At 37.8% G+C, this 14,961-nt stretch overlaps 1 protein-coding gene across 2 annotated transcripts in view; it reads right to left on the bottom strand.

Moving 5' to 3' along the window:
- The window catches only part of LOC105692448 (amyloid-beta-like protein), a 36,681-nt gene that overhangs the window by 14,805 nt on the left and 6,915 nt on the right, over window positions 1-14,961 (bottom strand). For both annotated transcript variants that reach the window (XM_012411664.3, XM_012411663.3), the window contains exons 2-4: window positions 9,699-9,752; window positions 8,584-8,715; window positions 5,270-5,396 (exon numbers count right to left, since the gene is read on the bottom strand). In XM_012411664.3, coding sequence (XP_012267087.2) covers window positions 5,270-5,396; window positions 8,584-8,715; window positions 9,699-9,752 — 313 coding nt within the window. The remainder of the gene's footprint in view (window positions 1-5,269; window positions 5,397-8,583; window positions 8,716-9,698; window positions 9,753-14,961) is intronic.

Here is a 14,961-nt window from a genome sequence, read left to right as displayed (position 1 = left end):
AATTCTCTGTCGTATATACGTGAACGATATACCTGTAACACAAAATTTCAACCAGAGCCACCGTGGAGTGGGCATTGAAATATTTTTCAGAGTTTCCACTTCGATAATTTATTATACCTATACCTATATATGTGCACTAATTTCAAACGAGATGCTTCTGAATTTGCAGGACTGCTGTGGCAACACGGGTGTATACGTATGATGAAACGGGAAAAATTATCCACGTGCAGATACGAGTGAAGTTCAATACACCAGAACTGCATTTAGCGTTGCAATTAAAGCATCGTAATAGAATGTCAATAGGCGGACTCATTGGAAATTGTCGATATTCGAATAGACGAAAAATGAAAAACAACTCATTCAGAAACTATCTGTAACCATATTTTCTAAAAAAAAAGTCAGGTAGCCACGGGCGCGCGGTTTGTTGTGGGGCGTCACCTCTGCTCAGCCCCCAAGGTGACGTCTGACAACAAAGCGCTGAGCTGCTGGCTACGCTGAATCCAGTAAAACTCGGGTTTGCTGGTAAATTGAAGAATTCGAAAATATTTCGACCCATGCATGGATTGCGTCGAATCAAAGTGGGTCTACGACTAACGATAAAACCAATCGATATGTCTTATAATTTTTCTGCTCCCAACAACGAATAATTGATGATTACTCGATCGATTGCATGAGTAGATGATTTTGGCTTTCAGATTTGGATTCCTGAGCCGATTATACGTGAGATTACTCTTGAAGAACCAAAAATAAATTCGATTTTTGAGCAAAAAATAAATCACGGTTTCAATTGGGTTTAATATGCTTTTCTTACGTATTTTGATCTCAGGAATCCGAATCTGAAAGAAAAATTGATCCATCTCTAAAATTGAACGGATTATCGCCAATTTTCAGCTTTTTGGGGTCAAAAATAAAAAATTGATTTTTTAGTCTATACTATTGTAATTTGAGCTCAGGAATCTGAATCTGAAAGAAAAATTGGTCTATCTATAAAATTTATCGAGTTATCGCCATTTTTTCGCATTTTTTGGTACAAATTCGAAGATATCTCGAAGGGAAAAAATCGTAGCTCAATTTGGACGACGGATTCGTGTTCCTGAGGTCAAAATACATAAGAAAAGTGCCATACGATCAATTTTAAAAAATAAAAATTTTTGTCCAAAATTTGAAAAAATCGTAAGGGGTACCCCTTGGAAAAATCTCAAATTTTGGCCAAAAATTTTTATTTTTAAAAATTGATCGTATGGCACTTTTCTTATGTATTTTGACCTCAGGAACACGAATCCGTCGTCCAAATTGAGCTACGATTTTTTCCCTTCGAGAAATCTCCATTTTTATGGTAAAAAATGCGAAAAAATCGGGATAACTCGGTCAACTTTATAGATAGTTCAATTTTCCTTCCGGATTCGGATTCCTGAGATCAAATTACATTGAGATAGAATAAAAAATACATTTTTCATTTTTGACCTCAAAAAGCTGAAAATTGGTGATAACTCGGTCTATTTTAGAGATAGATCAATTTTTCTTTCAGATTTAAATTCATGGGGCCAAAATACGTGAGATAAGTGTCTTTCGATCGATTTTAAAAATACTTCAGTTTTGGCCCAGAAATCAACATTTTTTTTAATAGGATTTATATGTTATTTTCATGTATTTTGATCGGAGGAATTCGTCTATAAAATTAACCGAGTTACCGCCAATTTTTCGCTTTTTGGAGTAGAAAAGTTGAGGTATCTCGATGGGAAAAATTGGTAGACTGACAAAAAAAAACTCTGATTATGCGTGTAAAATTATATTGACCGACCGTTTTATTACAAAGATATCAATCTACCCTATATAATGCATTACAACGCGATGCAAAGGAAGAAAAATTTATTTGGAATTTTTTTTTTTCGATGTACACTCGGTGCCTCTGTTTCTGTACTAAAGATCTTAAGCTTCAGTATGGCCTCATGGACAGAAATGAACTCGCTGAGTATACCCTGAACCATTTAAATACTGAATTTTTACATATTTACTTTCTTAAATGGTTTGAGGTTGCATAGATTTCGCAGAAATGCCGCAAAGGGATGCCGCCGATCAGGTGGATGAAAAAGATGATTCAATTACGAGGTGTGAACAAGATCTTTATCAGGTGTTGACAGCTCGTCTGACACCTGCTCACAATAGGAGCAAGAAAAAAAATAAGGACTGTGATTTCACACCTCTTAAACGATTAAAAAGCTATCAATTATGTTTATAATGTGGCACGTGCCGTCGGTCAAGATGCCCGAAGCACGTGTAAAAATAGGAAGTCGCATCGAGTGGGGCGAACTTCTTTTGGATTGGATGAGCCGGAGCTTGGCACCCGAACTCCGCGCGGACTGCATTTGCCCAATGATTTTTACATATGGATTTTGGTGCGAGAAAGCTCAGCGTGGTGGGAGCGTAGGACGCGAGGCGATACGCCGCGAAGCGGTAGAAAGACCAACGAGATAGAGAGCGCTCGGGTCCAGCCCGCTAAAATATGAAATCTCGGGCTACGTAACCCGCCATCACATTTTCCGTCGTATCTCGAGAACGAATGATCGGAATTTGATGACGCATTGAAATTTTGAATACGTGATTTCGTGGCCATGGATTTCATTCATAAATTATGTTCGTAGCTGAATTTGATCTACGGATTCGTGTTCCTGAGCTCAAATTACATCAAGATGGACAAAAAAATCAATTTTTTATTTTTGACCCGAAAAAGCTGAAAATTGGCGATGACTCGGTCAATTCTAGAGATAGATCAATTTTTCTTCCAGATTCGGATTCCTGATATCAAAATACGCAAGAAAAGCATATTAAACCCAATTAAGAAGATGATTTATATTTTGCTCAAAAATCGAATTTTTTTTTTTGCTTCTTCAAGAGTAATCTCACGTATAATCGGCTCAGGAATCCAAATCTGAAAGCCAAAATCATCTACTCATGCAATCGATCGAGTAATCATTGGGTGGAAAAAATTTTTTACTTGCTATTTTGAGGTAGCCTACTCGTTTTTTGAATAAATAATTAATCAAGTGGGATACATCCAGCAATAAAATTATTTTTCTGGTCAAAAATCATAGGAAACATCTAAAAATTGTCGATTGTGATTGTTTTTTACTCAATTTCAATGTTAAGTCAAAAAAGATCATGTCATCTTTTGATTTTATACTTAAGGCAATGATTTACGAATTGAGAAACGAAGAAACTTGAAAAACAAACTGTCAATTATTAAATCTTGAAAAACTTGAAACTTGGAAATATATGATTGAAAAATATTGATTGATTGAAAAATGGTATGATAATATTTTTGATTACGATTATGCGCTATAAATGAGTATAATTTACGTATATGCTTTCTGAGTTTTCTATGTCAGCAGACAACCACGTCAATTATCTGTCAGAGCAGAACATCTGTGCGACAAAAATTGAATCTGTCAAAACAACGATTCTGTCCAGTTAAATTAAATCGCATTAAAACTACAGCCTCGATATTCAAGAAGAATACTCGCTGACCCTCCGAAGCTTGAAATCAACCGTGAAAAAAAGAAAAGGACGAAAAAAAAAAAACGTATTTTTTGGTGTCAATGGCGTTCTGCGGTTGAAGTTTAGAGAGCGCATTAAATGAACCCGTTCATCTGCTGTAGAATAGACGAACCACGCGACGTTATTAGATGTGATCGAATCTTCTGGCTGCCGATTCTACCCGGAATACCTATGTACGGGTTTAGAATTAGATGCATTTCGAGCGTTGTTCCAAAGGGAAACAATAAATTTGCATTATAAAGGCATAAAAGCGACAGTTGATGGGGTAAAACGATAGGAGTTTGATCGTACAATGACGTCATCCCCGACGCCAGCCAGACGGTCTCGTGTCGTCGGCGCCACGTGCAGAGGTAAACTACGGCGAATAACATTACGTACACCTATAATACAATATACACGTTAGGTAAGTTGTAGGTGAAATTTTGCTTCGCGATCGCGCGTATTTCTATGCATTTACTTATATGTATGTCCGCAGCTTGTATTAACGATAAGTCAAAATAGTATACTTTCGCCGCGCAACTGCTGAAACTCAATAGAAATTACAATTATCTCTCGCGCTGCTACACATTATACATACCTGTATGTCGTACCATGCGCAGAGTGGACATACGTATATTTACACGACGAACCTTTGACGAAAAATTTTACTAGAAATTCACACGTGGATTGAATGTAATTATAGATCCCTTTGATCGTATGTTATATACCCTCTCTCAGTCCATTAGGCTTGCAAGTCGCTCGCCTTCTCCGCTATGGACATTGATTTTCTTCACCCGAATGGTTGACGGTGCAGGTGAACTGACAAACGCACGCAAAACGCATTCAAGCAAGAATAAAATACTGCGTTGTATTTTCTTCACCCCCATACAGCGAGTTAAAATAGCACGTGTAAAACTAGCACTCTGTGTAGACTTATAGGTATACCGTAGGTGTGCGTACGTATACCGATTCGTAAATAAAAGTCTATCTATAACTAGTGCAGCGTCGTACGTAGGTACGTAATATTTAATACCTAATAATACGATATTGCACGTTCCTATATGGTGTATTAATATCGCTTATACCAGCACTTACGTATCATAATATAATCAAAGGTAAGTTATTCCGTTATTTGTACGTATAATTTATTTTCCTCGAGCAATTTCTCGAAAGAAAAAGAGATCACTTCCATCGTGTCCTGCTATATAAACGCGTACAGCCATATATCTATACAGCTTGGGAATTGATGAGGATTATATTCCTCGTTAACTCGACTACGTCCGTCAATTAACGGAGCTCTTCAGATAAACCTTTCGGGTTGTATACCTATGCGAAAAAGTATCGAATTCATTTCGGCCAAGTACTTGAAACCGAAATCACAAATTAGATTCATTTCGTTTCATGAGCTATGGTGGACCTTTTTCCTCCATCTCTCTAAATACAAATTTCCAAGTAGATATATAAAATTTTTTGTAAGAAAAAGTAAAAATAAAGATCAAATTTTCCACTTTGTCATATTGTCTGTCGGTTAATGTATATCGCCATTACCTACGTACGTCCGTGTCTACTTTCCAATGTTCTAAATCCGATTTTACAATTCCTATTCGAAATGGCCTGATTGTGAGATCTGCAGTTGCTGTGGTTTAAGTTGAGGTTAGCCGTGATGTGTATCTGCTATGTAGATTGTAGGTACGTATGTGTGTAGGTATGATATCGCACTTTCTCCGTTTCTTACCTAGGCATCTGTAGGGGCGAACCCATCTCGAGAGCTTGCACTTTGTTCTCCCAGGTTTGCACCATCCGCTCACTCTCACGTAGTGCGTAGATTCAACGATGTTCGTTATGTCTCGGTTGGGGTAAGCCTGAAAGAACATTTTCATTATCTCTTTGCGTGCAATTTTTCATATGTACCTAAGTATATATTTATCCACTGCAGGGTGATCTCAATGAGCGTCAGAACAAAGAAAACAACTCGGGTATGTATATGGAGTGAGATGTTTCAACCCGATAACAAAAATGAGATGAAACGAAGGACAATGAAAAGAAAAAAAAAAAAAAAATCAAAACCAAAGAGTAAAAAAGACAAAATAGGGGCGCATAAAATATTCTCCGGGGGAAAAGAGTCAAAGGCTCATATACGCATATATGTACAACCGGTATAGGTATATACCTATACTTGCACACACTACAACTGTATAAATATAATAAACTTTTCACTTGAAAAATTTCAAAGCAAAAAATATATAACGCCTGTAGAAACAATCCGTTCAGCCCTCTTCCAACGATTTTTCTTCGTTATACGCTACATATAAAAATGGTATATAGGGAAACGTGGGGCAAGCATGGGATAGCGGGACAGAACGGGGTACCAAAAAATTTCGTAAAAATTTGTTTAACATGATCGAGAAGAACTTCAAACGTCATTTTAGATTGAAAAGTTTTTCAATTTGTTTGCTTATATAGATTCCTCAAGTGCCCCATATTGCCCCGCGTTTCCCTACATATGTATAAATTTCGTTCGTTTGATATTAGGTACTTTATTTGATCGAATTTTTTATCCGAGAGTTGCAGGTAAACGTAATATAATATATGTACTATAATACGATAGACGATTAATTCTTTCTTTACATCGCATCATCCGCGCAGCGGAAGCTCACTTGGATCGTTTTTCTATATTACAAGCAATGAGAGTTTTGTACGCGCGTAACTCGTAGATAAGATACAAATGTAAGTTAAATTGATCTCTGCGTGAACGAGAATCTACGCTGTATAATACAGATCACTAAGCGACGCGACAGTTTCCAACCCGATTTTGGCACGATTTAAAAGAGTGCGGGAAAAGAACGTTAAGGTAAAAACCTACGATAAGGGTCATTTTCCACTTGTATATACGTGTATACGATACACGTATAACTCGAAACGTGTGAGAAAATCACGGTATCGTTCAGCGTTTCTCTACACCGGTGTACGTATGTACCTTATTGTACGTGCGCACGTGTGTATGTATAATATTATACGCTTTACTAACGCGTAATGCGGTTGTTATTATATCCTCTTTGGTTATTACAACGTTTAACTCTATAGGTATATATAAAGATAATAGGATGCGCTTCACTTGGTATTCGCGTAGGAGAGCAACAGCGGCAGCAGCCTCGCTCTTTATATTTAAACTCTTTAAAACTAAACACAACGCGTTATAGGCGCTTCGTACAAACCACCCACCACTCCCTCTACTTGATACATTGCATGTACGAAGTACCAAGGTACGTACGTACGTACGTACGCCTACTACATTTCACATTTTACATAATGAACGCATATCCGTACACACCTACAAAGATATTTAATAAAATGTATATAAAACTTGATATTAAATCCTCCCACGCTGCATTTCACGTAAATTCTTAAGCGCACAAGTATACGTGTACGTACATGTTAGCTATGCGGACTGCACATACATATATGTATACGCCCATTACCTCTGCTGTTCAGGTCAACGTGCGCTGCTCCTGCATATATCGGTCAAATTAAATTTTCTTGAATAATAGCAGCATATTTCTATAATTTTTATTATATAATAAATATTTTTACTCTATCGTTCACAATTATACAGATCCGAACGTTCGTATGTATGTACCTAATATAAAAGTTTGCCGAAACAAAAAAGTGAGCGAAAATCTAAGTTTCTATCGCAAAACCAACCGCACGTACTGGTACAGGTAACAATGTTTGTTCCAGAATCTAGTTACGTTCACCTACATATAGCTATGTATGAAAATATATAAAGTTTGGATATACAGCTAAACTTATACCTAAAGGATCATCGAGCTCGGCACGAGTGAACGTTAACTCGCATACCGCCCTGCGCACCCATCCCACGTCTATTACCTCCGACAGCACAGCACACAAGATCTCTACATGTTACATAGATAGGTATGCACATACGATCTGTATATTCACCTCTTTCTCTGAACGAACTCATACCAATAACCTGCACCCACGAGCCAGGCGAGTGACTCAGAAAACAGTCCCCTCGAGTAAGATACCGGGTGACTCGATCGACTTTTTATACATAGGGAACCTTACCTATATTTACCCCCATGACATGCCCCACCCCGATCAAACGGCCCTTATACAACCAACACGCGAACCCTTGACGTAATATTACGAAGAGAGGCGCTGCTGCTGTAGGGCGCTGCAAAGGTCCTATGCTATATACACGATCACAAAATACAACCACCTTTTGTTTCGCAACCCTCGCGAAAAAAACCACTTTCCGGAATTGTATCGAAAGATATAAGGTATAAGTATACATATAGAGCGTGTGTTGTATACACACGTATACACGTATACGGAGTAAAAGGTATATGCAGGACGTTCCAATCGAGTATATTGAATACGATTATTTTTTGATAGTGATAGATAAAAAATAGCAGTAAAATATAATAACTTGAATTAACATGAAAGCACATGGTTAATTGAGGCTCTGTATAATGTAGGAGGTGGATGTAGACTTTTAATTCCTTTGTGAATTTTACTTTAATTTTTTCTCGGTATATAATTTTCGTGAAATATACGACAAAGGTCAAAGGTCGGGTGTACGAAATATATACCTATGTAAACGTGTATATATACGCGTACATGATCCTCCATAGCCACGCGCTTGTGGTATAAGACGCGCGGCGGGGGCGCCACGCGAATCTTCGTTTGAAAAGCTTTACGAACCGCGTCCAATTTGTCTCACCGCAGGTAATTGAAAATTATATTAACGATAAGTATAGTGTAAAAACAACTATATACACCAGTGTATGTATAACCTAGCATATATGTATAAAATAATGTACATACGCATATACATACGGCGATTCAAGACGACGCCTTTGGCTGTGGGGACCTTTTCGCTCATAGCAATTATTTTATAACAACGAACCGAAACAAATTGATGAAAATGAAATTGGAATTAAAATTGAAACGGGATCGATTTCAATCTGCAGTGGATAAAATAACGTATACAGCGATAGTAAAAGAATATCATTTTTTAAATCTCACCTGTTTACAGTGCTCAAGAATTTCTAGTTTGTCCGTCAGGCAGCCTTTTTTATCTGTCGAAGACACCCATCTACCCTGATCACCGATGTGTTGGGTCAAATAGGTTTCACCTGCTTCGCAGAGTGTCGCAACCTTGTGGAGATAAATAATTTCTAATTAGTACAAAATATATTCGATAATTCGAAAATCCTCACTCGATTTTCATTCTTCTTTTTTTTCTCATTTGATTTTGTTGTCATCAATTCAATCTACATCAATTAACGACAATTGCGAGATAGATAGGTATGTACAGTATAATCTACAATATTGAAGGCATCGAGTTCAGTGCGTTATATTTTTCCCATGTTGATGGTATTCGACGTTACCTGGTGTTTTTTTCGGTTTTTTATCACTTTTTTCATTCATAATTTTGTTCAAATAAAAAACACCGATGTTATGCAATAAAATATGTATACCCTGTAAATTTCCAATAACTTTTTAATATAGTTATATATATATATCTACGATCTCTCTATATAAATATGTACATGTACCAATTAAAATTATACAGTCATTAAAAAGAGAAGCAAAGAAAATAACAACAATAATAATAAGTTCCACTGCGCCCTCTAAATATACCGCAATTTTCGTATGTCAAATAGAATTTTTTAATTTTTTCTGTAAACTGCAAGTGCATATGAACATAAAATAACGTAAAATAACATAAAATAACGACATATGTATACATATACAGATGAAACATGTATAATTAAAATTTCGAAAACTTTTACTTGCGGTCCAGTTTCAACAGCTATTAATACGAATGGATCTTTATATTCTACACAAATCCTCTTGCGCGGAAATTCGTTCTAAATTTAATCGATATCTCGAATCCCGAATCACGAGCTTGATTTTCTTCCGATGCTGTGGTACTGCACATTATATACCTGTATACCTATGTACGAACACGAGAGGGGCGTAGGGGTCTGCAGGGGAGGGTAAGCAACTTTTAATTGCGTACTTGTACGCCTATATATATATACACTGCACTTGTTACTGAAAACAAAACTTTTTATCTCACCGTTATCCACCGAATAAATACCGTTCAACTTCTAAATGCTTTTTTTTTCAATTACCTGCGGTTCCCACCTTCCACCTGCCGGCGCCAATTCTAGTCTTTCCGACACTCCCTGAAACAAGAAAAAGGAAAAACCAATCAAGATTAACGAAATTCAATTAAATTGATTCTTCACTCAGCAATTTATTACAATTATATATATATATGTATGTATTGGATGTTCGCGCGAGCAGCGCTTCGTCAAAGCATATCATTTATACATATACATATACATCCGTACGAACGTCGGGTATACATACATATTATTAGATCGCGATATTGCGTTGAGGAATTATATTCTCATTATACGTACTTCGCGAAGCACACGCAGCGATAATACACCATATAATTGAAAATTCTGTAGGTATAACGAGCATCGCATTGTGTGCGTATACGCGCTGTATACATATAATAAACGATGGGAAACCGCGAGCGCGGGGCAGGATATCGAGGGATAAGGACGATTTCATCCTGCAGATATTGTATAATACATATCTACCCATTGTATAAAATGTATATATACAGGGTGAGTCACGGAAGGTGTCCGAATAGGCGGAGACTAAACGGCGTGATGCGATAGCGAGAAACGAATACGACAGACACGGTCTATATCGTGATGCTTATTTTCTTCTGTGGATTCCCTCGCCGTTCATTGGCTACGGAGGCGAAGCACGACGTCGATTAGTCTCCGCCTATTCGGACACCTCTGGCGACTCCACCTGTACATTTATACAAGTATATACCCTGACGAAGTAGTGATACGGAAGATAAGGTATCGAAGAGCTGATGGAATATCGATTGTTACGAAAGCTCCGAAGAAGTAATATTCCCGGAGAGTGATGACCTATGGAATTAAAATGGCGGCTATGATATGCGTGCCTGTGTATACGTATGTACGTACGTACGACCTCGTGTTGTATGGGCCGAATGCATAAAAAGGTTGCGTATTATTTTAAATCCTTCCGCGAGCTTTCAGTTTGTACAAACGTCACGTACGTCGTTATAATATACCTGTAACAGATAATAACCTGACACACATAACAGAAATTCATGATATTCAATATTCATACCTTATGTACGTATATGGAATGGTGTATCGAATTGCGACAAGAAATAAATGAAAATTTGAAAGGGTGCATTTTTCATCCCCAAAAATTTCAAGTTCTTAATTGTAAAAGTTTTTTGTGAAGCGGGTGTTTCGAGACACCTTTGAATATGTAATGACCACTGAAATTGTCTGTATACACCCTGCAGTCGTGTATTACGGGAAGAGACCATTGTCATTATTATTATATCTAATATGCATGTTGGCAAATACATACGTACAATACATACAGAAATAACACGCAATAATTCAACTCGAAGTCTTCTTAGTGGCCGCGAATGTACGTACGTATGTATGTACAGAAATTTATCTCACCGTGTGTATATGATGTATCTGTATGTATATGCGAGGCTTAAACAAACGTTAAACTTTCAGTTTCTACTTTAAACTTTTCTTCAGATATACCTATACATGGGCATGTATACCTACTTATACAACCCGTGTCCGAAGTGGTTTTAAAATGGCGGAGGAACCGGACTTGATTCGCCTAAAAATCAATAAATTTCATACCAGAGTTTTAAAGCTAATTGTAAGTGTAAACGAACCGCCAGCTATGACAAGTTGACGTTTTTTCATCACGAAATTCCGCCATAGGTATTTCCGTTATCCGCGAAATTATACCACTCATATTTAACGATAGGTAAATAGTATACATTGAAAAATATACAGTCGAATAAGTTGACCTAGCAAAAACTTTATTACTGATCCCTCTTCACCGGCGACGTCTGACAAGTATACCGTACATATGTATGTTTATATGTACGTATGACGTGGGGGCAAAAAAAAAAGAAAAAATTTGAAAAAAAAAAATCAGACATGAAAGCGGGATAAAAGCTCAGCGGATCAAATAAAGCTGGTACGGGATTAATTTCTCCATATACATACATCCTACCATATACAGTATACCACGCGTATTATATATACTTCACAAGTATATACGTATACATATATATCTGTGACGCGCATCGTCAGAAAATTATCGCACCTGGTTTCGTGCGAAATTGAGATGGTTATGTACATTACATACATGGGTAGGTACAGAAAATCTCAAAAGTTTTAAATCCAAGAATTCAGAGCGGCAGTTCCTTACAGTGTGCCGACGAATATACCACAATGTTCTCCCTCTAGCTCCGAGATTTCGGTACACCTCGATGTCGTTCGATAAGAAATAGTACAGCGCACGTAAAACGAGCGGCTGCAGGACCTTGAGGGGGACAGACAACCCTTGCATAGAATCGTATAAAGCGACAAGGAGAACTCTGAGAGCAACTCTAATTGGCATGCACGAGAACTTATGATTCCCTCTGTACCCACCCGCACCTATAGGCAACACACGTGCATATGCTTTACCCTCGGTGTAGGTCCATCTCTCGTGTATATGTATATATACCTATATACCTTTTATGTACCCTGCAGCTATGTCGCCGAGGGAGAAATTTAGAATAAAATTCGCGCGTCTGCAGCATCCGAATACCGATGCGCACGGACAATGCGGTACATTCCGGATGAAAAATTTCTGCCAACTCTTCTAGCTACATATCTTGCGCATACATCGGACGGGTATAATAACCCCATATTATATATTTTCGCACCTGTACCCGATTCGTTTAATTTTTTCCCTATCGCTACATACACCCCTCCACCTGTGTCATACCTCCTCGCGTGTATATTGCGTAGCGATATGTTTTCGTCCTTTCGAGGGACTGTACCTGTCGCGGACAGAGGGGATAACAAAATTCTCTCCAAACGCGACGAATTTTGGCGTGATGGGTGGGATGGGAGCACGTAGGTATTTATCCGGGAGTAGACGAGACGTGGATATACCTATACATATATGAATCTATATAGGGATGAAACGCAAAGGAATGGGAATAGGAATGGGAATGGGAATGAGAATGGCATGGGTGCGGGAAGGTGAAAAGTGGTAGAGGGTGTTATATAGGAATGGTTAAATGGCGGACTAGCTCGATGAGTTCCGCGAGCTACGAAAGGGTTAATTTCCGGTCTCCCATCGGTTGTAACTACGTATATAACGTACGTAGTTTTACTATATACGTGTATATACGTATATTAAAAAAAGGTTTAAACGTCAACGTTACATTTGATTGGTTGATTAGAGTCGCTATGTCAGATATACGAAGCACGTCGATGGACGAATATAAGCATACATATATGTATACGACCTGTATACACCTATACCTATGCACACATCTTTATATACATAATAATGTCGCGCGATCTTATCGATTTGTCCTTCCGTATAACATATTGTAACGACAAAAGAATTCATGTGCCATAGCCGAGATTTTCCGGCAAAGAATATGCATACAAAATTACGCAGGACAACACAAAACTTCAAACGATCCATATCACTAACTTTCAAAACCTAACGACAATTCATACAAATTTAAATACCCCGTTGATACATCATCGACATGAATACATTTCCCCTTCTTACCATTCTAAATCGATCAAAGAACGTAAATGAAAATTTATCCTCTTCTCCTCGGAACGTATGGTGAAATCCATAAGCTAACTTCGGAGCACGTAATACATATGCCTACCTATACATATGTATATTCAAACTAATGCATAATAGATATTATATCCGTGCCGTGCTTCGATAAACGTGACAATTACACTCGCACTTGTGAATACATACTTACATACGCACATGTACGTATAAGTACGTGGGTTCCTAACACAGGTGCGGGTTATAAGGAAGCACGCGAGTTTGTCTAAAGTTTGACTAATAATTCGCAACGACGCGACTACGTCAGAGATCCATAAAGCGTATACAATACGCGAATGACATAACTTTACGTGGTAACCGCAAACAACGAGATGACAACGATGTCGCATACTCTGTCTAGCGTACGTTATACGTACGTACAGTACAACCCACACGTATAAGTGTTTGCAATAATAATAATAACAATAATAATAACATCTATATCCCCGTTCCTTCAGTTCTGTGCGTCCACATACACGCGGCACTCCTCCTCATCGGTGCCAACGGAATGCTACAATTCACCACGTATAAGTGTACCTGTGTATCATTTAATAAGGTCATTTCGAACAAATATCATCAAAACAGCTGCAGGTTACAGCTCGGTAAAATAACTTATGTTATACACCGTTAGCGAAGTTGAATAATTTCTGTATTTTGATGTTATGCATCGTGTGCGTAATACCGAAATAAAGGAGACTAACAAGATTTGGAAGCATTTATCGAAGCGGACCATCGTCTTCGTGCGTTTCGTGAATGTCGATTAATTCCCATACAATTTAAGTACCTGTACGTACGCGAATCTTAAAAAAAAGAGAAAAGGAAGAGAGAATATGTTCGCGAGGGTGGTTCACATCGGTCGATTTAACACGCCCTGATAATTTACCGTCTGCGGTACTTGAGATTACAGATATATACAAAAATAAGCACCTGCAGTCACAAAAATATCCAGAGTTACTCGACCCTCGAGTTATTTCCGGTGCATCTGCATCGCGCATGGTTCATGTGAAAGGAGTTTAACGACCTCTTTAACGATATTGATATCTGCATGGATCGTTTCAAAGGAACAAATTAATACTCGGTTATATCGTTGTATTTCGATACCCTGATTCATCCCTTGGAATACGTAAACAGCTACTACCAGATCCTGTGGAATTCCCTCCACGAGATAAAACCCATCTGGACATTCGCAGCGCGAACCTAGAAGGTTATTAAAATCGTTGCGGGAATACGCTAACGCTGAAAGAATCGATCGCCAGCAGGCCCCTACGCCATCAAGGCATTCAAATCGCCGTCGTTTTCCTGCCGATGCTGCAGTAGAGTTTTTTTAGTTGTTCTTTTTCTCTCTTTTCTCTTTTCACACGTAAATTTGTATGGATCGGTTACGCTAGGAATAAGTATAAGTCAAACATTTTTCTTTCTTTTTCTTTCCTAATTTTTCTTCTTTTTTTTATAGGCCAAAACTGTGTTCGAACAATGATTTGCTGCAGCTGTTATCAACAGTTGTTCGATGTCGTATATCTTTCATTTCCGCGTATGAAATATTCTATACGTGTGTAATATTTTCAATTGTTCTACATTGGGTAGAAAAAAAATAAATAAACCGTACGGGATGTAAAAATATATAGACTAAAATTTATATGTCCGGAAAATTCGCACGTAGGTTAA

This window comes from Athalia rosae, chromosome 1, assembly GCF_917208135.1.
Source record: "Athalia rosae chromosome 1, iyAthRosa1.1, whole genome shotgun sequence".
Lineage (NCBI taxonomy): Eukaryota > Metazoa > Arthropoda > Insecta > Hymenoptera > Athaliidae > Athalia > Athalia rosae.
The sequence above is the reverse complement of the archived record's forward strand: the minus strand, read 5'-3'. Positions and strand labels throughout refer to the sequence as shown.